General features: G+C 41.0%; 1 protein-coding gene across 14 annotated transcripts; it reads left to right on the top strand.

Annotated features, from left to right (window-relative positions):
- Positions 1-88: 88 nt before the first annotated feature.
- LOC125017340 (target of Nesh-SH3) lies at positions 89-26,224 on the top strand. Of its 14 annotated transcripts, none has more exons than XM_047600342.1 (23): positions 89-402; positions 6,986-7,165; positions 7,283-7,351; positions 7,433-7,565; positions 8,944-9,125; positions 9,760-9,803; positions 10,556-10,604; positions 11,291-11,356; positions 11,542-11,619; positions 13,168-14,436; positions 14,835-14,912; positions 15,326-15,511; positions 16,236-16,301; positions 18,876-18,935; positions 20,185-20,304; positions 20,656-20,745; positions 20,837-21,046; positions 21,747-21,852; positions 22,815-22,894; positions 23,406-23,435; positions 23,547-23,705; positions 24,916-25,038; positions 25,129-26,224. In XM_047600342.1, exons 1-23 carry the CDS (start codon positions 291-293, stop codon positions 25,242-25,244), a joined length of 3,606 nt encoding a protein of 1,201 aa, XP_047456298.1. In that variant the 5' UTR covers positions 89-290; the 3' UTR covers positions 25,245-26,224. The 14 variants fall into 14 exon arrangements, with proteins under 14 accessions (XP_047456298.1, XP_047456297.1, XP_047456299.1 ...); XM_047600341.1 differs by having other exon boundaries at positions 8,944-9,134; XM_047600343.1 differs by lacking the exon at positions 16,236-16,301 and having other exon boundaries at positions 8,944-9,134.
- The last annotated feature ends 1,688 nt before the right edge of the window (positions 26,225-27,912 follow it).

Raw genomic sequence — 27,912 nt, 5'->3', positions numbered from 1 at the left:
AGAAAGTGAGAGAGTAAAGGAGACATGGGGGAGGTTAGAGTGGGCGTGTCTTACTCTGTCTGTCCCCTCCCTCCATAATAGAGGTATAGATGGAGCAGGAGCAGCCTGCTGCATCCAGACGTCCAGTCCAGTGTGCTGCACTAGTCCTGAGAGCCAACAGCTCAGAGAAGTAGTCCAGCCACTCCAGAAGCATCCAGCCTGTTTGTTTATCCTGTCACCAAAGACCGTGTTAAATACTCTGAGTCCACTCAGATCACAGCAGCTTGTTACACCTGAGACTCGGAGCCGAGATGATGTCGAGGATGCAGAGGCAGTCGCACGTCTTCCTGGTCCTTCTCCTCGTAGTCTTCATTGCCGGGATAGTTCTGTCTGGTCCCCCCACTCCACGTAGAAGAAGCAGAGGTAGGTGACATCTTCGTTCATGTTGTTGTCTTCTACTGAGATAACCAGGTGGTACTATTGTGATTTATTTGTTACATGCATCAACTGGTCTCTGCTCCCAGCTTTCATACCACAGTCTAAAAAAAATCTATGCAAGCGAATGTCTGTAACTGTCTTTCTGTTACAGTGCTGTAATGGGCTCATTGCCTTTCTGTAGTCGTTCTCTGCTGGGACAGGCTTGGAAAGATGATATGTCATAGTTAGATATTTCTTCAAGGATAAATGACAAGAACATTGTAACAGCAACGAGACAACTATTTGCTGCAAAGCATGTTGAGTGATGGATGCTGTTTAAAAGCCTCATTCCTAACAACATAATCCTTCTTGCAGCTTCAGAAATCCCTAAATGCAAAGCAGAGCAAAAAAACAAAACAAAAAAATGACTAAGTGTGCAGATCAAGTCCACGTGTTTTGGGTTCACTTACTACCAGATTCAGCTGTGATATCACATTTGGCTTCAAGGCAGCTCTGCCCTGTGTTTCCTGTCCAGAAGATGAAGCAAGCCAAGAAGTCTTCTGTGTGCTGTGGTACTCTAGGGCAAAAGTGTAGTAACCAACAGACTCTGGTTGATTTATTATTTTTTTTAAAAGAGCCATGAGCAAAACTGTCCAGTCTTACATTTATATCAGTGTTTGTTTTGTTTCTTAAACAATATGGTGTTTACACATTTAGTTTGAAGTCACACTAGTATGTAGGAATCGGAAATGATTGGATATCATCCAATCATTTTGCAAAATGCTGTTGACGGGGAAAATCAGCCTTCCTCTGCAGTCACCTGTCACACTTTCAAACAGACTTCATTAGGAACTGTGTGAGCACCATTTTTTACGATGCCTGTGGTTTATCCCCATTTCCCTGAAATGAGGTGAACAGGCCCAGTAAAATACGTTGGTTACCGCTCACCGGTTTTAATGGAAGTGTTTCCTGGTAGGAACTTAAGGGTTACATTCGAAGACACCCTGATGAGACAGCTTTACTAGAAACCTGCACACCTAGCCCACAATTTCAAGAGATTAAAAGTTGGCTTATTAAATTGTTTCAGGGAAAAGGTTCATTTATATTGTTCCATTGGTTCTTGCAGATCTCATTAAAAGACTATTATCAAACCGCCTGAAAAGACTCTTTAAAATTAAACAGACTCAGACTTATTACTGCTCTTCCATATAAACATATGTCCAAAATGTAAATTAGCAACATATTTCAAAGTAAACCATACCCACACTTTCTGTAATTCATAGTATTTTGAGCCTCTTGTATGATTAGAATCCTCGCAAACATTCTTGGCAAACAAAACTTTCCACAAATGTTTTCCATATTGTCTCATTATCCAGTTTTGTGCGAGCCATGCTCTTTTTTGTGCATTCAACTTGGGTGCCCTTGTAGGACTTTGATGGGAATAAAAGTGATTTGAGGTGAGCGGACTGGAGTCGGTATAAAGAGGTAAGCACAGTGGAAAAGGCTGCCTCCTTTGAGTAACCCGCTGGCTGAAGTTGGCTTGCAGACAGATCTCGGTGTGCAGCTTTGGCAGATGCATAAAAGGAGCTGTGTGCGTTTTTTGCTCTGGGAAGAGAGCTAACTCTGAGTTTTTCTCAAATCAAGGAGGAAACACTATACTGTAATGTGTGTTTGCTTTTCTGCGCGACCGATTGTTTGGCATAATTTTAATTCTGACTGATGTATCTGAATAAACATAGCCTCATGTCATGTACCGATTAATGAGAAGAAAGTCGAGGAACTTGCAGGATAAACCGGATGAATTTTAAGCACTTTAGGAAGTTTAGAAAAAATATCATCAGATTGACGGAAAGATGGCTGGTGATAGATACAGGATAGCAGAGATTGACTGAATGAGGTGAAGGACGGGATAGAGCAGGGCCATTGGGGAAAAAGGAAAACAGCTGTTTCTCAGTTGAATCTGACAGGCGGGATATATATTGTGAGAGCGAAGAGACCTGCATGGGAGCAGCCAAGCTGATGGTTAAATGTGGGAGAACAATCTCAGGCACAACTTTCTGCCGCTGGACCCCAAGGTGGGGACATCTGTAGGTCTGAAGGATGCAGTTGTTCCAGGGGAGGATGGGATCAAAGAGGCTCTTGCTGGATTACAGTAGATATTCATTGGGCTGAGTTACACTGGTTATTCCCATTAGAGCCCATATAGGTCAGCTCAGCTGCTGTTTGCTCACCAGTTAAATCATTTCATACCCTCACCACTCCAGTTAGTACAGAGCTCTGAGAGACTTTCACACTTCATTGCCTTAAATGACGGGGACTGTTACACCAAGCGCCATAAAACATCTGTCTCTGTCTTCATGGAGAGGAAAGCCAAGACTCCTCTCTGTCTCTTTGTTTCCAACATGGAAACACGAGAGGCTAAAATAATGTAAACAAGGACTGCATAATATCTCTCCAAGACTCAGGACACTATGCATGCAAAAGCAGGATAACGTGTGTGCACACCGATCAGTCACAACATTAAAACCAGTGACACGTGAAGTGACAATTGGTTGTTTGTTTCATTTCATTTTATTGTTCTGCTGAGAAACCTTTGTTTCTGGGATTGAAGACAAGAACCACCCACCTAGATGTTGCTGCTGACCAGGCACCCCCACCCCATATCAACAACAGCAGCCATTCCCAACAAGACATCCTGCCAAACCACAGAAACAGTTTAGGAACGGCTCAAAAAACATGAAGAATAGCCCAAAGTGACAGACACCACAGGACAAAAGGCCTGTGATTATTCAGAATTGTTTTCGAAGCACAAAAGAGACCTATGTGATGTTAGAGTGGTTTTAATGTTGTGGCTGATCAGCACACACACACATATATATATATATATATAATCACAGGTGTCAAGGTGGGCGGAGCCAAATGTTGCTCCAGTGCCTAATTGGGTCATGTGGAATTAACATGACTTTATTTTTCTGTGTCACTTCCATCATTAATGTCAACAATGAAGGGAACATTTCTGTTCCATGTCATATTTTGAAAACAAAACAAGCCTTGTAGCTCTGCTCCCCTTTTTCTTTTTTTTTTTTTGGAGGTTTTGCTTTGAGTATTTATAGGTCACACGTCGCCATAAGTGGAAAAGTCCAGTGATGATCTCAGTCTATTTGTTCTCATAGCATTTACTCCAAAACAGCACAAGAGAGCTGCTAGTGTAGGAAATCTGCGGTTGGATAATGTCAGCCAGTAAATCAGAATGTTACGAAGCCAAAACGACACACACTGTACAGATGCATGTTTTAACGTTTATTTTCAAACGCATACAAATTCCAAGTGGCTCTGCAATTGAAATTAAAAAGTGTGTGTTGCACTGACAACCCCATTAACTTGCTCCCTTTCTGGGAGGTTCATCCATCACTCCTGATGATCCAAGATAGCCGCTCAGCAGAGCCAGGATTAAGTTTCCTGTTAGTGGGTGTTTGTTTTCTAGCCAGCAGGATTTCATTTTCTAGGTATTAGTCCAAATGAGGATGACTAACATGGTAGACTGTTTATTGAAAGATGTGGCATCGTTGATTGCATAATCTGACAAGTTTACTGGCTGACTCCCAGTGTTATGATTGATATACCCGAGCAGGAATTGGTGATGAAGTGGCCATGTTCTCTGGGGATGCCCATGGAATTAAACAGCTCATATCATGTTTTAATTACGGGGATTAGTCTTCGATGCATCAGTTTTAGTATATTACATAGTGTACTTCACCCACATGGTGACTGGAAATGATATTCGGGAAACCATCCTGAAAATCTGGCTCCTAACAACATACAGATGACATTATTAAAACACAGATTTATTGTTGGCATAATAGCATTTTTTTTTAAATGAATGTTTGGTACTCCAGATGTTTTCCTATGATAGATTGGTTAATAATGTAAAATGATTATGAGACGATTGTCCCCAAGGCAGAAATGTAAAACCTACCCCAGCCCTCTTGCTTAACAAGACCACAGATTGGTGCTGCAGAGTCTTGTTATCGTTTTGTATCGTTTCGTGTTTGCTTTGTGGCTGTGGTAGATTTGCATGTTTTTATGTTCTTTTGTGTCTCGTCTTCGTTGTTTATTGACTTTCCAACATAGTTTCACTCTGTTTCTGCCTGGTAGACCTGTTCTCTGATCAACCCTTGGTTGTTAGGGTGAAGGATTTGATTATACTTTGGTTACTTTGGTCCTTTGGTGGGGTTGTAAATCTTCTGTGGTCTCATTTGTTTGGGACAGACACCGACCGATCTCCCTGTAGAAATTATTTTCCACACATACATTTTTATGGCTAGCTAAATGTCAATGGTTTTCCTTTGCATTGTAGATGATTGACTATCAGAATGGGATTCATTCCTAAACCTTTATTCATTTTACTTTGGAAATACTGATAAGCTTTAACAGTCCCTCTGGCCAAATGGCTGGGCTCTGGATTGGTTGTCATGGGGAAGAGCCAGCATTTGCTTGTACTGGAGTTTAAATCACACAGCCAAAAGTTTCCTAATGTTTCATGCGCTCTGAGCCCCTCTCTCAGGGCCAGTCGCACTTGCGTTTTATCGGAAATATTGATGGGAGAATCAAAACAAATGCCGTTTTGATAGGAAACACATAGCTGGAAAGGCATAAGGGTATTTTTCAAATCCAGGGCTTCCCCGTCTCTCACTGTCAGTGTCTTTTTTGGCGTCTGGCAGCTGCTGGCAATATTCCTCCCTGCAAAGTTCCACTATTTCATTTAGCACTGACATATGAGCCAAGGATGTGCTGTGGAGAGTATAATACAAGTCGTAATCCAGACAGAAGTCTATCCCACTGTTAAGCCTTGTAGACTATGAGTGGAGGACTTTAAAGTCTCTATGTAGGCTTTTGTGATTTCCTCTTCAAAATTAAAATGATAGAAACAAATGAGATAAGTGTCACTTAACCTCCTGAGACCCTGCGTCCTCATATGGGGACATTGAGTTTTAGATTTTATTGCAGCTTATTCTGCTTCATTTAAACCCGTTGTCCTCATTAGTGGACACTTTAGTTTGCCATCTAGTGGTAGCAAAGGGTCATTACACTACTCAGTAAAAACATGATAGCGGACATTTCATGTATTCTACAGACGATAAGAGGACAAAAGTGAAAGAGGAAAAAAAAACATCAAATTCTATGGTTAAAACTTATTTATGTTTATTAATGTTTCTAGTTTGATATGACCTGCAAACTTTACAAATTTTATCAATAGCAATGAGCTACAACCTCAATAATTAGCAACTACTCATTTGAGGACGATGGGACTTCATTGTTCACAATTCTAGTTTTGCTCAGTCACGTAAAGGTATCTAAAATAAACAGCTTTATATTTTGTCTCACATTAGTGACTTTATTATAATACAAATAATGAATAATCCCAGTGTCCACATATGAGGACATTGTTTTTTCAAAAACTTAGTTAACTTAGTTTTTATACTTCTTAGGTTCTACTGATCCCAAATACCTTGGAGAAATTAAAAATCCATACCAAACAATGCTTGGGCCTCAGGAGGTTAAGCAAGTTAGCAGTTTGTTTTATTAGAGATGAGTGAAGTTCAACTGTTGGCATAAAGATTTGTGATAATCATAAAGATGATGCTCTTCTGCCTTGCATCCTCGTAAAATGTTTAAATCGTAACCATGCCTATTACATCTACTACATCTAATGCAGATTGTTTCTCATAAAGAAGAAACCGTGGGAGTAAAACAACAATAATACTCATTCTTTTGGGAAGTGTCCTTTAGTCACTTTTCTGTCTTGTGTGTATGTTCCAGTCAAGTTACACTGACCAATGAAAAGAAACCACTGTGTTGTTACCTCTTCTGCTTTTCAGTTTATTGGCCCTTGTTCTCATCTAACATCTGTCCCCAGGCTTCCTTTTAAGATCATAATCTGTCAAAGTCACGTTTGGCAGAAAAGGGAGAGTTTGAAAGCAAATAATATTATTCATCTGTGTGTTCATGTATTTGTTTGTTTTACCATTTTCTTTTCCAATCAACACAGGCATGATACTGCCTTGCTGACCTTGTGTTTTCATAAAACACATTTGCAGATGTTGATTTACAATGTCACTTGTAAAAAAAAAAAAAAGCCTCCTCTGGACAACATGTGTAGTTTATGATCCTTGTAAGTGGCAAATCCTTAGTTTGTTTTCTCTATAAAAGTAGCATTCTTATCAAATTAGTAGTACTTAAACTGGGGAGGTGTAGGTTGTTACTTTTTTTATGTAATTGTGAACTTTCTCTCCAACTTTTTGTTCTTTTTTTAAACAAGGGATGGAGGAAGAACATAGATCTTGTTTTCCTGGTCTCTCCTTCTCTGTGAATTTATCTTAGTTTTTATCATTTGTTTATCTTGTGGTGGTTCTTAAAGGATTTGTCATAGAAACCAAAATAATAAACTGCAATTCTCAGATGGACAAACACAGGGGAGCTCTGTTTGATAAAATCAGGACCTCTGTGGCTCATTTTTTTTAACCTCAGAATTGCTCAAAATCAACATGAATGTTAAACAGACCAGTGTTGTCCTTTCCTTTCTGTCCAGTGAGGCGTCAGAACATGAAAGTCCGCATCAACGCCACCGGAGACACCATCGTGATGAAGTTTTTGCGTCCCAACGCTGACACCAAGCTTGAAGGCTACATCCTGGGCTACGGCAGCAGCATGTTCTCCAAACAGTTCATTCAGCTCCCGGAGAATGGGCAGCCATACGAGACCGAGTTTGGTAAGGAGTGCTTGCTCATTTACATTGTAGAGACAAAGAACAAATGGCTGTGATGCCTTTTCACCATTAATCGCTGCATATTTAGCCCTAATCTGTGGTTTGCTCTTCTGCTTGTAGATGCCGAGCCCAAGTACCTCATAGCTGTCCAACCTATCCCAATCAACGAGGTGAAAAAGCAGTGCACAGGTATGTTTGTTTAAAGGATTACTAATCTCAAACTAACTTGAGCACACAGTCGACTGCAGTAAGACGTTCATTTGATCTCAGGTAAAGTGCAACTGGAGAAGCCACTCCATTTGGTCATTGGGTCGGTGACGCCCACCTCGGTTCTGCTATCGTGGGGGACTCTGCTGAAAACCCCTTATGAAGGCAATATCATGAATGACTGTCTAGAGGATGGGTGAGTTTACACTTTTTTTACTTTTCAAAAGTTAAAACAGTGTTTTCAATGTCTAATCCTGTGGGCCTACCTTAAACAATAATAACCCCGAACGTCTAACAAAAACAGACAAACTGTGTTTGGTGATGTAAACAGGTAGTATAATTTTAATAATGTAGAGTCCTTTTCCATATCGGCAAGATTTAGATGTTAACCTTCACTCGTATGAGTAACTCTAAAAAGTAAATGTTTTTTGCATCTGTGGTCAGATTTGAATGAGTCAAGGGAAAAAAAGTACAAAATTTAATGCAGATTGCACCTACCAGGTTATAAAAGTACCGTAATTATCTCCCTGAGCTGAGGGCCGTAACTACAGCTTCTGCTACAATTGACCAGCTGTTAAAAATAACTAACTTCCTGTACCTTTACCTCTCCTTTGTGTTGCTCACAGTTTGAAAACCTAATGCCACAGGAAAAAAAAAAAAAAAAGTAGTCAGACGACCATACAGTGAAGTATGGAGAGTGCTTTTTCAGCGTTTTCATTTCTTGTACTCTGGCTGCACTATAGTTATAGTAAGCATAGAAACAGATGGTGGAATAAGTTGCTCTCTTCCTCACACACACACACACAAACTCACACACTCACACACTCACACACTCACACACACACACACACACACACACACACACACACACACGCACATTCGCACACACACTCACACACAAACACACTCAGCACTTGGTTCAGATACTCTGATATAAGTGCATAACAGATAAATGACTCCCTGAAGTGTCTCAGGTTGCTGAGCAGTGGATCCAGAACATCTTGTGCACACAGGTGTTTAGGAGAGGAGTCCACCCACACAACATATGTAACACAGATTTCATTTGATGAAAAACTACTTTAAAAAAATCCTACTTTGTCATTTGGAACTAATCTTCACTTGGTTCTGTAAACAGTAGTAGTTTTATGGTTCTTTTAGAAGACAAGTAGAAGTATGTACTCATTGCTCCTCTTAGCGTTGAAGATGAGCCCATTTATGTCAGCTTTATGTACATGACAGCAATTTCTAGCCACAAACTAAACTAGAATACATTCATTTGAGACATTTTGTCAATCTGTGCATCCCTGTTCTTCAGAGGCAACAAAAATTGTGATGTACATTCCAAGGAATTCTGAGAAGTTTTGTGAAAATCATCAGTACAGTACATGGATAAAAACAAAGTAATAATGCCATTTAATAAAAAAATGGCTACACATCCTCATGATATATCAAGATGCCTTTTTATGTCATCCAGATGACATTTGCTTCCTGCATTTCCTGTTATGTCATATATGATTTTTAACCGACTTTCTGGTTAACTGTTTATGTTCTGTCCTGCTCTGTCTTGTGCCCAGACATTACACGGTGCGTTACCGTGAGAAGAACAGGAAGTGGAACTACCAGACCTGCCCAACAAGTGATACAGTCATTGACAATTTGAAGCCAAACACAGTCTATGAATTTGGTGTCCAGCCCAATTCTAAGGATCGCCCTGGAGTGTGGAGCAAGCCCGTCATTCACAACGTCAGCATGCCAGGTACAGAAGGTATGTTAGATTTATTAGTGTAACCAAACTCGCACTTTCTATGTGGGTTGTGAATAGAGAAGAAATAATCTTCATTTATTCAATGCATATATTTTATAGTATGTAGCTCTGGTAAAGTTAATAGCAAGAGCACAGTGTTCTGTACAGTAAACCAGAGTCAGGTTATTCATTCTGATGTTAAAGCACAGATTAGTGCTTTAAAAGACAAAGGCCAGGATTTCTGGTTATCTGTTCGCACGTATATGTTGATTGATTATTTTTTGAACAGAAAACCCAGTGCTTTGCCTTGAAGTATCCTTTTTCTAGTCTGAGATTCTTTAAAGTTTGTATGTTTTTTTGTATGATGTGGAGACAGGACATTTGTTTGTCATGTTGTTTTTCATGTCAGATTCATTGTGGCGACTTTATGTGGATATGCAATATCATATAAATCGTGAATAGATACCGAATGTTGCTGATTCAAACCCATCTTGAGGTTAACTCGTATTTAAGCTTGACTGAGGAGCCAGTCATCGGAGCACATCTTGAACAAAGCACATTTGAAATGTGTTTTTACTTAGTTCCTTCACTTTCTTTTAGCTCTCCTGATCTAATTTTTGTTCTGCTTCTTGTCTTGCATTTCTAGAGAGGCCCATCAGGAAAAACTTTAAACATCCCATCAACCCTGTGGTATGTAGTAGATATTCTCAATTCGTTATCAGAGCAAAAACAAAGAATTGTAGATGTGCCTTTTATTGTATCAATATGTACATGGAGATGCTAAATGGCTTATGCAAAATGAAAAGTGTGTCCTAAGCAAGTGAGAGGAGTGGGAATAGACACGAACACTTCCTGTCCTTAAAATAAAATAAAATGGGCTCTGGGTGGGGATTTGGAAAGGGCGGTTTTCTTTAGAGCCCATGTTGTACATTTTACTGAGCTTATACTATTCTCAGTGTTGTTTGTCTCATTAATTTTCCATGCAACTGCTGAATGGAAACAGCATCAGTACAGCCAGGACTGGCTGAGCCAAAGCGAGAAGTCTGTAGCTGGCTAACCTCTAGAGTGGAAAATCATTGAGCAAAAGGGGAGATGAGTTAGAGGGACAAGACAAAGAGGGATAATGGTGCTGAAATGAGTTGAGAGAAGAAAGGTGGCACTGATTTTCTGACAGCGCGGAGCTTCTCTGTCATGTGTCGTCTGGAGCCCAACACATAAAACATCACAGCTGTTTAGATTTAGCTGCAACACTGGCTCTTCCACAGGGAAACTTTGAATAACAAGCTTCTCACCAGGGACTTTACCCATGAGTTATGAAACCCTAAAGAGGTGCCAGAGAAAGAGATGACACTGTGGGCCAAGGTTGATACTTTGGAGTTTGTGACCATTACACAGAATAACGACCCGTTCTTCCATTTGTCTTTTTGTCTTTCACCTTTCAGAAACCCTCAACATCAGATACTCACCCATTCCTCTTTCCATCTCACCATGGTAAGTCAATAGAGACAAGCTGATTTTGGTATATTCCATTGAACTCTTATTTCTTCTTTTTTAAAGAAAATATGCATAAACTATTTCTCCTAAAATGTCTGATTCAGTCCTTTTCACTGACCCAAGCTCATTTTGTTTTGCTTGTTTGTTGCTGGAACCAAATACATCAAGATTTGTTCATGCATTCTTACTGAATTGAAACCAGTGCACTGATTCAAAAAGCTGTGCAAAAGTTTGACTCTCCACAAACAAAGCTAGGGTGTTTTCAAAAAAACAATTTATGAATCCATTTCTTTACTTTAACCAGTATTTCTTTCAAGGACCTCCAGTGAAACAGCAGACTGAGACAAATAGTCAGTTTGTCCCATTGAACAGAGCTTAAATGAGAACAAACATTGAAATGGTGAAAGGATAATATATTTTTTGTGTTATTTTGCTTCTCATAAGCAGTCCATTTAAGTAAAGTTTTAAACTTAACTTTATCTTAGATTGCAGTTTGATAAACATAATAAACATTCATATTATAAGTTTTACTGATGCGTGCAATATCCATCTCTCATACAACTCATACAGTATTTGCTTAAGTTTAACTATTTTGCATACGACTTTTTTCTCCCCCAGAACTGACAGTTAAGACATTGTAAGGTTTGACTCCTTGACTTTAATTTCTCCTTTGTCCTTGTCAGTTCCCGCTAACAGGACCCGGGGCAGACAGCCTCCCCCAAGGAATATAGCCCCAAAGACAACTCTTGGTAATGACTTTTCTGGCCTAAAACTGGGTTCAGAGGTCAGAATGAACTCTGACCATTCTACCCGACTTCTCTATCTCTGTCCTGCAGGAAACCTTGCCTCATTGTTTACTATATATATTCAATTCTACAGGACATACAGTAATAACTTTTCTCTCAGGTCTACTAATGTACACTATATTTCTCAGCTCCAACCACAACTACTAGACAGGAATCTCTGTCAACCCCCGGACCTACACTTCCTTTGGTCGCCAAACAGCCAATCGGTAAAGAGCGAATCATAGTTCTTTTTGAAAGCACTTCATTGCGCTTATTCTGGCTTTGTGAAATCATAGACTTGGCAATGCCTTAAAGTACCATTTTGTGATATCTGCATGAGCTAGAGTGGCATGTTTTGGGAGAGTGTAGTAGCCAAACCTGTGACCCAGTGGATGGCGCCAGCTGTTTGGGTTGTAATGCAGGTAAGGTAGGTGGCATTAGTTGCATGACCTTTTTAGTCAAATAGGTTCTTGAAACAAAGAACCTCAAGGGCAAGATTGAAACTAAGCTTGTTCTTAATAATATTCCCAAACTTCTGTTGTTTTCACTATTTTAACGTGATTTGCCATCTACAGTTGTATCGCAGGTTAACAAAAGTTAAAATCAGTTGGACATGCCTGCAAACCATAAGTACTATAGAGAATCATCATTGAAATAACTGATAAACGCGCTAGATGCTGCTTATTAAACCATTACATTTCAGTCATACCTGAAAAATCACCATAACCCAAATCTCAACCCACTGTATTTCTCATATTTTGTTTTCAGGATTTACACCATAACCTTTTTTTCACATTTTTTTTTTTCATGCAAATCTCATGCTTTTGCTTACATTACATTGCAGTCAATGGTGTGGAATCTGCATGACAAAACTGCATGAAGAAGAAGTTTCTCTCTTTCCTGCAGGAAGTTCATCAGAATCTCTCTCTTTTTTTCCTCTCTGTTTTATCTCTTTTACACCATTTTTGTGAGTCCCATTATCTCATTTATCACCTTGTTCACTATTTCTTAAGGTGAAACTCTAAACCTGAATGTGAAGACACAGTATGTAATATTTAGCTGCTTTGTTTGGCAACTTCCAAGTGATATACTTTATTTATAATAGATTTAAAAGATAGGGAACATTTTTTTTTCCAATGCTGTCCTTTGTTGGAATAGAAATTGTCCAACAAATCCCTTTAACAGAGGCATTTTGACATTACATGACCATACTGGACATTTGATGAGGTACTAAATACCTGAAATTCCATGTTATCTATCAAGTAGTGCTTTTCTTGCCCATGGCTTTCTTTTTCTTTGTCTGATTTTTGACTGAGGAAAACATCCGATCAGTCTGATCCATCAAAATCCCATAGCTAATGATCAAACGGCAACTAGTAAACTATCGTGTGACATAGCCTCTCAATAGCACAGCCAATGGATTTGAATGGCTGTCAATCAAAGGCCTCCCGGCCATATTAGGAAAGTCTGTAGTAACACGGCTGTTACTTTGCAAATGCCTCCATATGGTCAGTCTGCCTTTGAAATTGGACTCGTTCTATCAGTCTAGTGCCAGCTAAAAGTTATTGTGCCTGTACTCTGTGAGTTATTAGGAACATCCTGTTTTAAATTTAACACAATGTTCCTTTTGGTTTATCATTTTCTAGATAACAGAAATAATTTTGCTTTATTGATTATCTTTCCTACAGAGGATTTTATTTGAAGTTATATTTTACAATATGGCATTGCAGCTTTATGGCCATATTCTCTCTCTTTCTCTCTTACACACAACCCAGGAAGAGGAGGCCTCTCCAGATCTGTCTTCCCTCCTTCCCTGGAGGTCCCATTAGCTACAAAGCTCCATCATTCACAACACACAACATCAACCATGACATCTGTGCCACCACAACGAAAAACCCAGTCCCTGCCTCATACACAACCGTATTATCAACCGTCACTGCCAACGTCCAAACCCCAGCAGCCTCAACCACTAATACTCCATGCCCAAAATGAACCGCAACCTCAGTCAACATCCCAGCCCATACCCCAGACCCAACCACAACTCCACACAACTTCCCGAACAGAAGTTCAACCCCGAACACGACCCCAAAAAACCACCCAGCCAGAACATCACACCGAACCTCAGCCACAAGTCATAGCGATATCCCAGTCCAAACACCATACCCAGCCTCCAACACAGTTAAAAACCCAGACCCAACCTCCACCCCTAGTTCAACCAACTTCAACCAAGACCACGCCTGTGACCCTTTCCCCAACCACACCACAAATACACAAACAAACAAAGTCACCACAACCTCAGTTAAGCACCAAGCAGTTGTCTAGGACCAAACCAACAACTGGGATAATCTTTGCCCAACCCAAGCCCACAACACAACCCCAACACAAGAATGAGCCCAAGCCCACAACACAATCTCAACACAAGAATGAGCCCGACCCAACAGCACAACCTCTACACAAGAATCAACCCAAGTCCACAACACGTCCTCAACACAAGAATCAACCCAAGCCCACAACACAACCTCAACCCAAGCGCACAACACAACCTCAACACGAGAATCAACCCAAGCCCCCAACACAACCTCAACGCAAGAATCAACCCAAGCCCACAACACAACCTCAACTCAAGAATCAACCCAAGCCCACAATACAACCTCAACACAAGAATCAACGCAAGCCTGCAACACAACATCAACACGAGAATCAACCCAAGCCCCCAACACAACCTCAACACGAGAATCAACCCAAACCCGCAACACAACCTCAACACGAGAATCAACCCAAGCCCTTAGTGCCACCTCAACCAAAAAAGCAGCGAAAGCCTCAACCAAAAAAACAGACACAATCACAAACTCAAATAAATAAACCATCAAAACCTCAACAACGTCTCCCAAACATTCAGCCACAGCCCCAATCACCACCTCCAAGAAAGACCCAGATCCAACATGTACCCATTTCCCAGCCAAAACCCGGGCCTCAGTTTCAGCCTCAGACCAGGACCGACTCTGATCCCACCAAGGTTTCGCCAAGGCGGGCAGACCCTACGGGTAACTTTTTGCCATCAGCAATCCATAATCAAGCATTATAAATTTATCTTAAACTACATTTTAAAGGGGGCACATTTAGTTAAATATTTAAATCAATAAGATTTTTAAAATGACAAGCTGGTAAATATATCCTTGTAATAAGCTAGAATGTGGATATTATTCCATATTTTAATTCAACATATAAGACACCAGCATTGTTCATATGTATTTTGTCTACATGATAGTGTTTTGATGATCAAAACAAATTACCTATCTCAGTGCACTGCTTTCGAAACCAACAGTGCTACTGGACTTTGACAAACAAGAATAGGCTATGCCCCCTTTAAAAATTACAAACAAATATATCCAAATATATATATATATAGTCCAAGATAAATGGTGAGTTTTCTTTCATGCAGCTCCTAGTCCACCAGAAGAGGGCAAGCCTCTACCAAGACCTGCCCTGGCTACTGAGGAGGCTGGTAGTTATAATCATGGTAAACACCATGACAAGTTTGTCCCATTACCATCTCTGCTTTTTCGTCAGTCCACGTGGAACACAGTGCTTTCAGTTGTATTTCAAACCACTGGATGATGTCACCGCTTCCCCATTTCCATCTCCATCCTACCACCCTTCCACCCTACACACCCCACCCCCACGCGTTGTCCCTGTCTCCATGTGTCCCTCCATTTCCAGCACAGCACACTCACCTCACCCCTGGCCACTCACACCCAGAGCAGTCTGGCGAGCTTTGGATGTCATTTATTCCTCTCTATCATTTCATCCATTGTCAACTTCTTGGCATTCCCTTTCACTGGTGTGCTTTATCATTTATTCCATCTAGGTAAAGCTTTCGAGCTCAGAGGTGGATCCGTCACTAACTTCCAATTGCCTTTTCTGCTCATGTAGGTACTGGCGTCAACAGGCACTCAGTTGCTGAAGTCCCACGTTTTCCCATTAGCTCATCTGTTCCTACTGCAGGAAGAAACACCACGCTGCATCGCATCCGGGTTGCTCCTCATCCCACTAATCATGGTGTCAGATTCTCTCCATCCAACACAGTCACCTCCTCTCACAGCTCCAACACACCTGGCGGTAATGGAGTACTTAACTTTCCCCCTGCGCTTATTCCCTTTACCCAAGCAGCTACCTCAGGATACTCTCTCCTCTTGGCACTGTCTCACACTCTCATCCACAGCCACACAGAAGAAGACAAACTCTCTTAATTTAGCTTGACGATCCATGTTGAAATTCCTTTCTTCTTTCGTTGCCCTCTTCTTCTTACAGTACATACGCCCTCCACACTCCGCCACATGTGCTCGGCTGCGTGTTTCTCACCTTTACCACGAGCAGCAGTGGCGTCTCTAGGGTCAGGATCGTTAACATGATTTACGGCCCCTGTTGTTGGCCAGGTGGGAAGCCTGGCCACAGCACTGGCCAGGACACACCACATTTTACACCAACCACGCCAAGCCAAGCACTGTGCAATACAGCAGAGCCTTCACAGTCTCTTTCTTTCTTTCTTTCTCCCTTTGTATCTCTTTCTCCTTTCAAACAAACAGACAAACTCTTCGCCAAGAGGAGAGAAGAGAACGTGACACATGTCAAAACACAACATTTGATGTTTAAAATGCATCACAGTTACACGTGTATATCCTGAACCCCTGTAAAACCAGACTGAATATACAAACACACAAGTTTTATTGCCACTGACACTGGACATTGAGAGCTTCTCCTTTTTCCTTCTGTAATTCTCCTTATTTGGTGTTTGTTTGTCCCACTAAACATCTCATAACGAACCTCTTTTTCCCTCCAACAGCCAGTGGGGCGCATCATAGGGGCATTGCTCTCCCTAAACCTGTGGTGTGGTCCAGAGGGAAACCTGGTAAAGACAAACCAAGATAATTAGCTTTCAGTGTTCCTCGCTCACTAACCTAAGAGGCACTGTCATGTCCCGTCCCGCACTGATCACAAAGTGCTCACAATCTCTTCATGCTCTGTGATTGTCAACTTGTGTGTCACAGTGTGTGACAAGTGTGTCTGCTCTTGGTCTATGTTATACCACTAGATTTTACTTGACTGAGACTGAAGCCATGTATAATTAAAAAATTTGGCCAATACCGGTCCCCACCACATTATTTAGACTACAGCGCATACGGACTTGTAATCAACTGGTTTAAATTAGTTTGAGAATAGCTGAGTGTGTTTTTTTTGTTTTGTTTTTTTTTTGCTAAAAGGTAAATGTGGTTTGACCCATTTCTTTAAGTCAATCACATTGTTTCCATTCTGCCAGACAGGATCAGTTAATTGGAGTAATTGAACCCATCTCAAGTAGTAATGCAAACCACGTCTGGACCACATGCATTAATGGTGAAGCTCTGCTCACTCCTTGTTGTTCGGAGTTGTTAAAAGAAGTTATGCTTCAGTCCCACGTCACAGCTGGTGTGTGTTATTTCTGGAAACTTGGACAGTTTCAGAGGTCTTCAAGGAGTCGCAAGGCTCTCTGGAAGCAACTCTACAGAAAAGTCGGTTTGCCTGCTGCCCTGCACACTCAAGCACAAAGCTCCCTGTGATCGTACTTTTTGTACTTTTTTAAAAGGGCATCGTCTACACAAAGTGTACATCCACACAGTAAACGACATACACGTAAATAGTGTAGGATACCAAAAAGCACGCTGCTACCTTGTACGGCTGGTACAGATTGTGCTTTTGGCAATAGAGAGAATCAGAGCGTGTCCACAGCGGTTTTATGGAGCTCAGCTTCACATTGGCATTTCAACTTGAATTCGTTTCAAAGCTGTACTTATGTGCAGGTGTCCACCCGTGAATCCCATCCACCAAATCTGTGTGTGTGTGTGTGTATGTGTGTGTGTGTGTGTGTTGCTAAAGCAACAACCTTAGTGTTGGGAGACGCTAGTATGTATTTCAATGGGAATATTTTTTTCCTGGACCGACTGTGTTTTGACTGCTTATATTTTCACATTCTCACCCTGAAAATGAAGTTATCTGACAGAAACCAGCACTCATGGTGCTGCTGCTGTAGTAAATCACACATCTGATTCTGAGGCGTTTGGCTCAATGGGAGCTCGGCTAACTCTTTTAGGGGGTTTCACTCTTTGACAACAAACCAAAGACAACGTCTGTAGAGACTATAGACTGGCTCTCACTGTATCACATAGTTTGTAGACGTATTTTTTTTTTTACATTGACATCGCATTTCATCACATCGTCATGGCTCTGTTGTCATTTCCTGCCCAGTTAACCATGACAGCCCTCTTCAGACCTGTCAGTTCTTCATAGTTCACATAGCTCCGTGTTTGTGTTTGTATATCTTTGCGAATGGCATTTTAATTACCACTGTGTGTGACTTTACATGTGAGCATATGTTTGCCATTAGCTGATACCACATGTGAGTCAGATGCTTTACTAGATTGTATTCTCGGTGTTAACCAGAGAGATGTTCAGGGTTGCTTTAGTTTCTCTAGGATATGCCATGCTGTTTGCCAGAGATCGATGATTTATGCCAACCAGGGGGAGGTGAGCTCCAGAAACGCAGGAAATAGTCCAAAAGAAATGTGTTTTGGCCTCAACACGTGGACAATTGTTGTATCTTTTTGACAGAATGATCATTATTAAATCTGCAAGATAAGAAATGGCAAAGGGAGTAAATGCTCTTAACTATTCCGTCTTATTCCTTCACGCGTAAAGCCTCCCAGAGCTTCTCCCCTTGCTCCTCTACGGTATCGCAACACTAATTTGATTGTGCTTGTTTAACAACATTAAATCACGGCAGGAGCATCACGTTAAAAAAAAGTTAGTCCGTTTATAGCTGAGGTGTTTCCATCACAGAGCTTCCTTCCTTATGACCACTTTGCTGAAGCCAGTTCATTCCTTGTGTTCATTTAAGCAGCTCAGTGAAAATCATGTGGTCTTCATCTCATAGCTGGTTTGATTTTTATTGTGTTTTCTGTGGTTCTGTGGAACATTTGTCGGTGAAACGGCATCGGATCCAAACGTATTTTGGAAAGTCACACACACACAGTCACAGTTATTCGACCTGCTGCCTTGGTTTCTCGTTTAGGATTTTTAAATGCGGTTCAAGCGCTGGTTTGTAGTTTTCACCTCTGACGTGGGTTTTCATTAGACACAGGTCGCGGTAGTGCTCTGCGTCAGCACTTCTAAAAGTCACTTTTAGGCATTTCTCATGCGATCTGCCTGGCTGCTTTATTGTTGCTTGTATTACGCTTGCATTTGTACACCCACGTTTCAGCACATTGTGTTTCTGCAGACGTCTGCCCTTCTACATGTCTCTTCAAACTTCATCATTGTTGCACTATTAACATTAATAAACATTCATTTTTCAGTTTTGTATCTCTTCTCCAGTTTGGACCAACTGTACCTTTCTTTCAGTTGGGATATTAATCTGAAATCGACTCTTGTTTCCCACAATTCCCTGCAGTTCTGCGTCCCGCTGTTCCTGGTAACAAGCGACCCAACCAAGTGGGGAAACCTAACAATGGTGAGGGCAACAGTCATGGATGCACTGAACACTAACGCACCTCATCTTGTGTTCCGTGATTACGCACACAGAGCAAAGCAAGAGAGAAGGAGATGGGATTTAAAGGATAATCGTGGTGTTTTTTAAACATTTTAAACCCCTAATGTGGACAAAAATGTCTGGAGTCAGTTCAGTATTGAGCAAGAATGCGTCAACTGTGAATGTGAAACTCTTTCCTAAGGCTCTGATCAGATCCCATCACGCAAATGTAATAAAGTGCAAGTTTGAGGAATATTTTGACTATTTGGTAATTGTAAATATTTGGTTTCTAGCTGAGATTCAGCACAAAGATTATAAGCAGCTAGTTTGACTCTCTCCAAAGGTGACTAGCTCGCAGCCACTTGAGTCACTGCATCTGACCATGAAATAAACACGCCTGATATGACCAGTTTTGTTTTATGTAGAAATTAAACAGTATGATTTCCTCTTTTTTTGTGTTTGTGCTACAGGGTTTTTTTTTTTGTTCATCTAGTCTTAATATTTAGCATACAGTTGTGGAGTGATATCATTTTTTTCTTCTTTTTTTTGTAACTCTCAGCAAGAAGGTGAAGAGAGAAAAATTTACAACTATTCCTTTAAACGTTCCTCAAACTCTTTGTTTGTCAGCCTCATTGATATATCTGCTAGAAAGCGATCATAGTTCTTTTAATCTGTTAGAAAATCTGTCCGTCATGTTATTTTTATTTATGCCCGTTAAACTCGATCTCGACAGCCTTGCAAGCGTGAAAGCCGTCTTGTCTATTAGTTCCACGTGCAAATCCAAATTTTCCTCCCAGGGTCAAATATGTTTCAGCTTCTCAGTTTTTAGAAATGCCATAGTACGCTGTATTTTTCAAATAAAACGTGTTAAAAATAGCTTCCACAAAAATGCATTTTTGGTAATATTACTGCTCATCCGCTTTTCCATCCGTGTTTCACTCGCTGCCTTCGAGAAAAAAAAAAAAAAAAAACGTGCACAGAGCAAGTGTGTGTGTGTGTGTGTGTGAGTGCATCTGGGCATCTTTGGTCTCAGCAGATGTATTCTGGCTGCCCTTTATAGAGCACAAGAGATATTACTCAATAAGCAATCTCTGATCCCCCTGCAGCCAGGAAAAGGCCACTGAGTTGCTCGGTGAGGATGGCCAGAGCAGATGGATCGCAACTGTGTATGACTGAGTCAGAGGACGAGGCAGAAGAACTGATCTCTCCTCCTCCTGCTCTCTGTCCTCAGATAAACCCATGACCATGAAAGGAGACAAGGAGTTCATCCTGAAGCCGTTCCCTCTGGTCACAGTGAAACCCAAACTGGAACGCAGACCGCAGACGACCACCTTGCCCCCGGCAGTAAACAGTATGAGAAACACATCTTTTAATCTTTCTTACGAGGTACATTGTGAATTCCTTTTTTAACCTAGATTCAGACATATTTGCAAACGTCATTAGGACCGAAACAACAGTAATTACCTGCATGTGATGATAAATGGTATGCTGGTGATGCACCTGGCTTGTGTAAAATCTATAGTTGTAAAACAGAGAAAGAAAAAAACGTTTTTAGTGTTTAGAGGCTGAAAAGGAACAGGAGTTGAGGCCAGTGCAGGTGCAGGACTAGATGGTCTCTATCCTGGGCCAGGGCTGTTAAAATGAGCTGCCAGGGACTGCAGGCACATCAAACTAACCCCCTCCTCCATCGTTTCCTCTTCAGTCACTCGTTTTGACAAGGATGAAAACTACTCCATATTCAGGCCCTTGCCTGCATCAGAGGTAGACATCATGGGCAAGAAGCGTTTTGTAGGTAAGGTTTCATCAGGTCTATCTACAAGCTCCGCTTTAAGTTTACACTTTGCACATTCAGCCGGAATAACTCAAATTCTAACCGTCCACAGCTCCCCACGTGATCTACAAGACGGACAAAAAGCCCGATGAGCCGTGCTCCATCACCTCCTCCCTCGCTTACTTCCCCGATGAGGAGGGCAGCGATCAGAGTGTGACGGCTCCTCCCCGCGTGCCGCCGTCCAACCTCACCGTGGTCACCGTGGAGGGCTGCCCATCCTTCGTCATTCTGGACTGGCAAAACGCTGACAATGAAACCAGAGGTACAGCATAAGCAAATAAAAGCCGATTTCTAAAATAACTGTGGGTTTAAAGCTTTATTTAGGGAAACTCCAGTTGGGGCTGGGTTGCAGTTTCCTCATATTTTTAAAAATAAACAGAGGTGACACCATGTATATTGAGTTTCTTGGTTGGTAACCAGTCGTCCCTCTTAGACTCTAGGAGAGACTCAACATTCATCCAAATTATTGTACTGAGAACTTGTTGGAAAAATACAGAAGTTAAACTGTCACACAAGATATTCTCTCTTGTCCTCTTCACCAAGTAGCAGGAGAAAGATCCCACAGATAGAGGGCAGGAAGTCATCCAACCTGCAGCTCCTTTGTTATGACTAGTTGAATTCCAACGAGGCTGACAGACTGTCTCTCTAACAAGGTTGTCTCCATTCTAGGACAGGATGTACTGTATAAAAGTGAATGCAACGTCACTATCGTCAGTTGATACTGTACTTGCTGTAGTTCATGTATCGGCTGTAAAACTATGAAAAGAAACACTTGTTCATTAGCAACTTCCACATTTATACTTAATTGTAGGCAAAACTGTGTCCAACAACTAAATCAAAGTCCTTTCATCATTAAATCCTACATAACCTCCGTCTCGGTTCTACCTTCTTATCAAACTATGTCACTCCTTTCAAACTTATAGTACGAGTCTAAATGTTCAATGATGTTTTTGTCTTGTCAGAGTATGAAGTTGTGTCCACCACTAAAGGACCAAACGGACGGGAGGTGTCTATACTGACAACCAACCAGACGCACACAGCCGTGGAGAATCTCAAACCAGAGAGCAGGTATGACACCCAGGCACTGGGTTATAATAATTTACTGCAAAGATGGGGAATAACCAGCAGGTTTAAGCATTTATCTTCACAAATAATGTCTGCTTTAAGCAACCAATTACAATTTTTTTAACCTTTATTTTGCCCAGTTAGTCCCATTGAGATTTTCAAGGGAGACCTGACCAAAATATCAGCAGCATAAAAACTTACAGACAGCACACAACAACAAACAACAGCAGATACATTAAAAACCCAGTACAAATGATAAATAGTTACAGACAATGACAAGTCCCAACCAGTGTATTTATTACTGAGGTAATGATTCGATAAGGCTCCCAAGATTCAGGTGTTGTTGAAGGCTGTTCCAGATAAGAGGAGGCGAGCGACTCAAAGGCCTTTTTTACCCAATTCAGTCCTTACACCTGGTACAGACAACAGGACAACATCTTTTACATTAATAATAAGTCTCTGTTGAGCTAATGAAGAGAGAGTCTGCCTTTAGATTCGTCTCTAGATCCGCTTGAACTCTTGCAGCCCGCGCAGTGAATCACATTTGGTTTTGCACCAAAGTGACACAAAAGCCGTAGAAATCTGGGTGGAGTGGGTCACTGAGTTTTTAATTACATCTCAGCATCTGGAGTCTCAAGGCTCACCAGAACCCTCCCCTGGGTTGGGTTTGCTAGACTGGCCACTGCCAGCACATCTGAGCGCAGCACGTGGAATAACCATCAGCTCTGTGCGAGTGTGTGTGTGTGTGTGTGTGTGTGTGTGTGTGTGTGTGTGTGTGTGTGTGTGTGTGTGTGTGTGTGTGTGTGTGTGTGTCTGTGTGTGTGTCTGTGTGTGAACCCATATTAGCTGTCAAAGGCATGAAAATATTATGCATCCCGGCTCTTGAGTTGCGAGGAAGTTTGGATTATGCTTTTTTCTCCCCTTTTTTTTTCTGCATGTGACTCAGATCTGTTCTTTTATTTCAGTTATGAATTCACCGTAACACCAAAGAATGAGCTGGGGACCGGACCCACCAGCGATCCGGTGTCTTTTAGCACAGAATCAGGCAAGTTTTACAAATAATGTGTCCGTTGACAGACCTGGATGTGTTCGTGCTTATATGAGAGACTGATAAGCGTTGATGCCAGTGACTTACCAGGTAGCATTTCTTTGAATCGCAGAAGTCGGACTATTAATCAGCTGCTAGTGTAATGATTTCAACATGGCACTGAGCTCTGACTGATTAAGACTCGAAGCTCTTGCCACATCCTCTGAAGCTCATTCCTGACAAATCTTTCACCTGGTGATCAGAGAGTTTTGAACAAAGCTGAATAAATACAGCAGCTGAATTATGTTACTGCAATTTTTTTTTATTCAAACATCAACATTGAGAGGAACTGCTTTGCTTAATTGGCCTCCTGCCATTTGCAATCAAAGCCTTTCGGGAACGAGCACCATGAATACTGTGCCAAATCTGCTCTCATACAAGTTTGTCTAGCGCAGTGTTTCAAAACATCTGATGTCCGTGTTAACTCTTGAGTTCTTTTAATCGTTGCAACTTTCCCTCATATTTGCAGCGGATCCGCGAGTGAGCGAGCACGTTTCAGGTGAATATTTGTTTTTCTTCTTATCAGAACGTTTGAGCCAATTTGACCGGCTGAGATCATGTTCAGGTGCACGACGAACGGTGTATTAAAGCTTTGAATGTTTCCTCTCAGGCAAAGACGCCATCTGGACTCAGTTCCCGTTCAAGTCTGACGGTTACTCTGAATGCAATGGAAAGCAGTACGTGAAGAGGACTTGGTACCGGAAGTTTGTGGGGATCCAGCTGTGCAACTCCTTGAGATACAAGATCTACCTGAGTGACTCACTCAATGGTACTTTAACTGTCACATTTTAATTACTCCTTTGTTGTAGTTGGTTGATTTATGTTAAAGGCTTCATCAGCGTGTTAATGAATTTGCAGTTGTTCTTGTTGTAAGTCAGATAACTTTATTAACAAAGAGCCCCAACGGAAGCAGCACACACTCTAAGGCAGAGGTCTTTAACGTTTTTCAGGCCACAGAGCCCAAACTGATGGAGAGAGATTTAGTAAGGACCCCCAACCTGCTATATGAGTTAAACTCGGCCTAGTGCTACTTATAAATATACATTATTATTGTTATTTTGCATTCATTATTAAGTTATTCAAATAATGCACAGGTTACACATTTTTTTCGTTTCAAACCTGTGCAGTAGTACAGGGTGGCTGTTTAACCGCTGTAAACATACATACAAACATGCAGTTTCACCTGGGAACTGAATAGACTTTCTTTAAATTTGTGGGAGGAAATTAAAATATATGAAATGTCTAATCAACCAAAGATTTTGCAACACCCCCTGCAGTACCTGCGCGGACCCCCTAAGGGTCACGGACCCCCTGTTGAAGACCTATGCTCTAAGACAGGGGTTTTCAATGTTTTTCAGGCCAAGGACCCCCAAACTGAAGGAGAGATTAAGTAGAGATTAAGAGATTAAGATGCGTTCAGTATGAAGCTATTCAAATAATACACAGGTTCATATTATTTTTTTTTATTTCAAACATGTGCAACAGTAACTGCCAGTGACGTCTTCTGCCTCCATTTATCCCTTTACTAAAATATGTAGCATTCACATTAATGAGTATTTAAAGAAATTTAAATTTGTGGGGGAAGGTTTTTTTAAAAAAAATCTATATAAAAAATGTCTAATCAACCAAACCTGCAGCACCTCTGCGGACCCTCTAGGGGTCACGGACCCCCTGTTGAAGACCTGTGCTCTAAGAGGACATTAGAACCAATGCAATGGAAACGAATAAAACGAATAAATTCAGCAGTTGAATCTGAAGTGACTCTGCTGGAAAACAGGTCAATAAAACAGGCAATAAATATAAAAATAAAACCATAAACGTTATGTCAAAAATACATTTCTTAAAAAAAACATGTGGCACATCTGTGGAGCAGCTTGATCTCCAGAATAATCACTCATGTTTTTCATCTTTTAAAACAAAGACCAATATAATACACGCAGCTCTGACCACATTTAAAAGCAACCCACCATTTTCTGCAGGCAAGTTTTACAACATTGGAGATCAGACGGGGTACGGAGAGGACCACTGTCAGTTCGTGGACTCCTTCCTGGACGGACGCACTGGCACCCAGATGCTTGCTGACCAGCTACCGGCCAGGCGAGGTATCTGAGTTAGCAGTAGCCCGTATAAGTCATCTGCCATCTTTTTTTTTTATTCGGTTGACTCTCACGTCTCCTCTGTCTTGTTGTCAGGGTTCTACAGAGCGATGCGGCAGGAGCCTGTCAGCTTCGGAGAGATTGGAGGGAAGTCGCATGTGACTTACGTAGGCTGGTATGAGTGCGGCACGCCCATACCTGGGAAGTGGTAAGACCCCACAGGGTTAGTCCAGGAGGATGACTCACTTGGTTGGTGAGAAAGAAGACGCCTGAGTAGGCCTGAAGGAAGGTGGGCCTTTCTTTTATGTTACCACGGACACTGTAGATGGCTCTGTCTGCTTGAACTCACCCTACGCTCCTAGGGGTGAAGCCTTACCAGGTTTATTAGGTGTCACAAAACCCTCTTGAGTGCATTTGTAACAACTTAATTTCTCTATTTATCAAAAAAAATAAATAAATAAATGTCACAACAGATGAAAGAAGGCAGGAGTTGAATATACGGTAATCACAGAGAAAATTGTTGGGAAGCTGGCTCCCAAACTGTAATAACTTGTATGATAATATTTATCAAGGGATCGTTATTGAATATTCTGTGTGCTCGGGCTTTTGAGGTGAGAGTACAGAAATGTTCCCAATACTTGCATGTCAGAGAGCACACACATTGGTCATGTGTATACAGAAAGCTACCAGTCATACATGTGGACTGTAAAATACAAACACACACAGACATGCAGAATTGACCTTCTGCTGGCCCTAAGGGATTATTAGCAGTTGCAATTTGCACAGTATTAAACTTGTGTTCATATATGTATATGGTGTGAAATATGGTGTGTTTACCAGGGATCATATACTGTAGTTTGATACTTTTCAGGTAAAAGATAAAATCGCTTCAGCCAAATTGTTGTAACAATCCAAAGTTTGAGGCCAGCATTTCTATGGGGCCACTTGGGAACCAAAGATTTTTTTTTTATTTTTATTTTAATTTTTTTTTGTATTTTTAATGTCTTGTATTTTATAAAAGAATAAATAAATAAACTTGAGCTTCAATATGGAAACTATATACACTCAGAATATATACTTTATGTTTTTTGAGAAGTGTATTTGAAAGCTTTTAATCATTCTCACTCATGACTGCAGCTGTTTGATGCAACATGTATATTTTCAGAAATAAATCTTGTTTTTATATTTACTACATTCAGTAGCTTCTATGGTAAAGGTTTGGATGTTTTGGGAAATTAGCTTTCTTTCAGTAGCAAACACTGGTGGACGTGGATGTATAGCTTCACCCAAAGAAGAAATGGAGTCAGAAACGGCTGCTGTTGTCATAAATGCTGAATACTTATCCTAAAGTTATTTTTTGGGATTGTTATGTCTTTATTGTGAGAACGACTACAGCCTATTCATGTTTTTTTCAATCTAACTTAATCAAATTTAATTTGTACAGAAAAATTGTGGCTGTGTCCAAGATCGCCCCCTACGCCATTTTGTAGTGGTATCCGAAACCTTAGTGATCAAATTCCACGCCCTACATAGGGCACTCAAAATTTCCCATAAAGCATTGCGAAAAGTAGCGACCCATCCGATGGTGATGGTCACTCAACGGAAAAACGGGTGGTAGATGTCCCATCATGCATTTCGGTTCTAGCGGCGCCGCCGTTAATGGCGGCTAGTGGCTTTTACTGAGACACATTTTGGAATTTTCGTCGCGAAAATATGAAACTTCTTTTTAAATGTAATTTAAGTTTTTATTTCGTGAACATCACAGGTTTGTTTACAAAATCATCACGTTTTAGTAATGTGTAAATTATAATGGGATAACCTGGGGAGCCGCGGCAGTTTGACACGTAAATGATGCGACAGCAGTGACGTCATGAACTGTGCGTCCGTCAAACGATGATAGTGTAGTGTCCGAAAGCTGTTGGGGTTGAGCTCACTATATAGTGCAACCCTACATAGGGCGTAGGGGTTAGGGAGCGAGTGAACGATTTCGGACACAGGGAGGGTGCGTTTAAAAAATATTAAAAAAAAAAAAAAAAATACAACTTGCTACATGTTAGTAGCACCAGCGTTGCCTGGCAACTGGTGGAGACTGCAGGAAAATTAAATCTCCGCCAGGAAATAATCCACAACAAAACCCTTTGTAAACATTCAAATCTTTTTATAGATTAAATAAACCAGACTGTCTACCCGCTTTTTACTATGCTAACCTAGTTTAGTGCATCCGTATTTTTATATTGGCTTAGTCCTCGATACTGCTATAGAGTACTTTAGAGAATCAAATTAAAAATTTATTGTTTGAATGTGCGATCAAAATGGCGTTAACCTTTTTACAGTCTCTTAATTTGTAACAGTGCACACGCATTAAAATTGTAGTTCCCAGCCTTCTGTTGTCTGTAGAGACACATGTTTAAATCACTATGTGCTGCACGCTAATTTAATTTATAAGCAGGGGTTTCATGTTAAGTGGTGCCTATGAATCAACCTCTGAATGCAAATTACTAGTACACAAAGGATGTAACAGTGGTGCACATGAACCCACGCATTTAATAAATCACCGACGCCGATTTAAGCGCTGCAGACCAGTCCCATCGGACAAATACATCTAAAAGAGGGATTTGAATTTGGCAGACTAGTATTAGAGCAATATTAAGCACGCTTCTAAATGATCTTTAATAACTCCGCACGCTCAATTCCTCTCACTTGCTGAGACAGTTTTGACATGAAAGACCAACCACATACTCCCATGCCATGTGTCCCAGCCAACCACAACCCACAGGCAGGAAAACAAAGTAGGAATACCAGCATTACCACAGTTTTCCAAATCCGGGTCGGGGAGAAGAGGAAGAGACGAGCCAAACTTAACAGAGACATGAAGTCACA

The sequence above is a fragment of the Mugil cephalus genome, chromosome 12 (genome assembly GCF_022458985.1).
Source record: "Mugil cephalus isolate CIBA_MC_2020 chromosome 12, CIBA_Mcephalus_1.1, whole genome shotgun sequence".
NCBI classification, from domain to species: Eukaryota; Metazoa; Chordata; class Actinopteri; order Mugiliformes; family Mugilidae; genus Mugil; species Mugil cephalus.
Note: the sequence above shows the minus strand (reverse complement) of the source record. Positions and strands in the feature narration are given on the sequence as shown.

What these genes read in the sequence shown, in the direction of transcription:
- LOC125017340 (XM_047600341.1), top strand. Translation starts at nt 291, where the DNA reads ATGATGTCGAGGATGCAGAGGCAGTCGCACGTCTTCCTGGTCCTTCTC. An exon ending in CTTGCCCCCGGCAGTAAACA is followed by an intron (nt 20,305 to 20,655) that starts GTATGAGAAACA and finishes TTTCCTCTTCAG; the next exon opens with TCACTCGTTTTGACAAGGAT. An exon ending in CCTGAGTGACTCACTCAATG is followed by an intron (nt 23,706 to 24,915) that starts GTACTTTAACTG and finishes CATTTTCTGCAG; the next exon opens with GCAAGTTTTACAACATTGGA.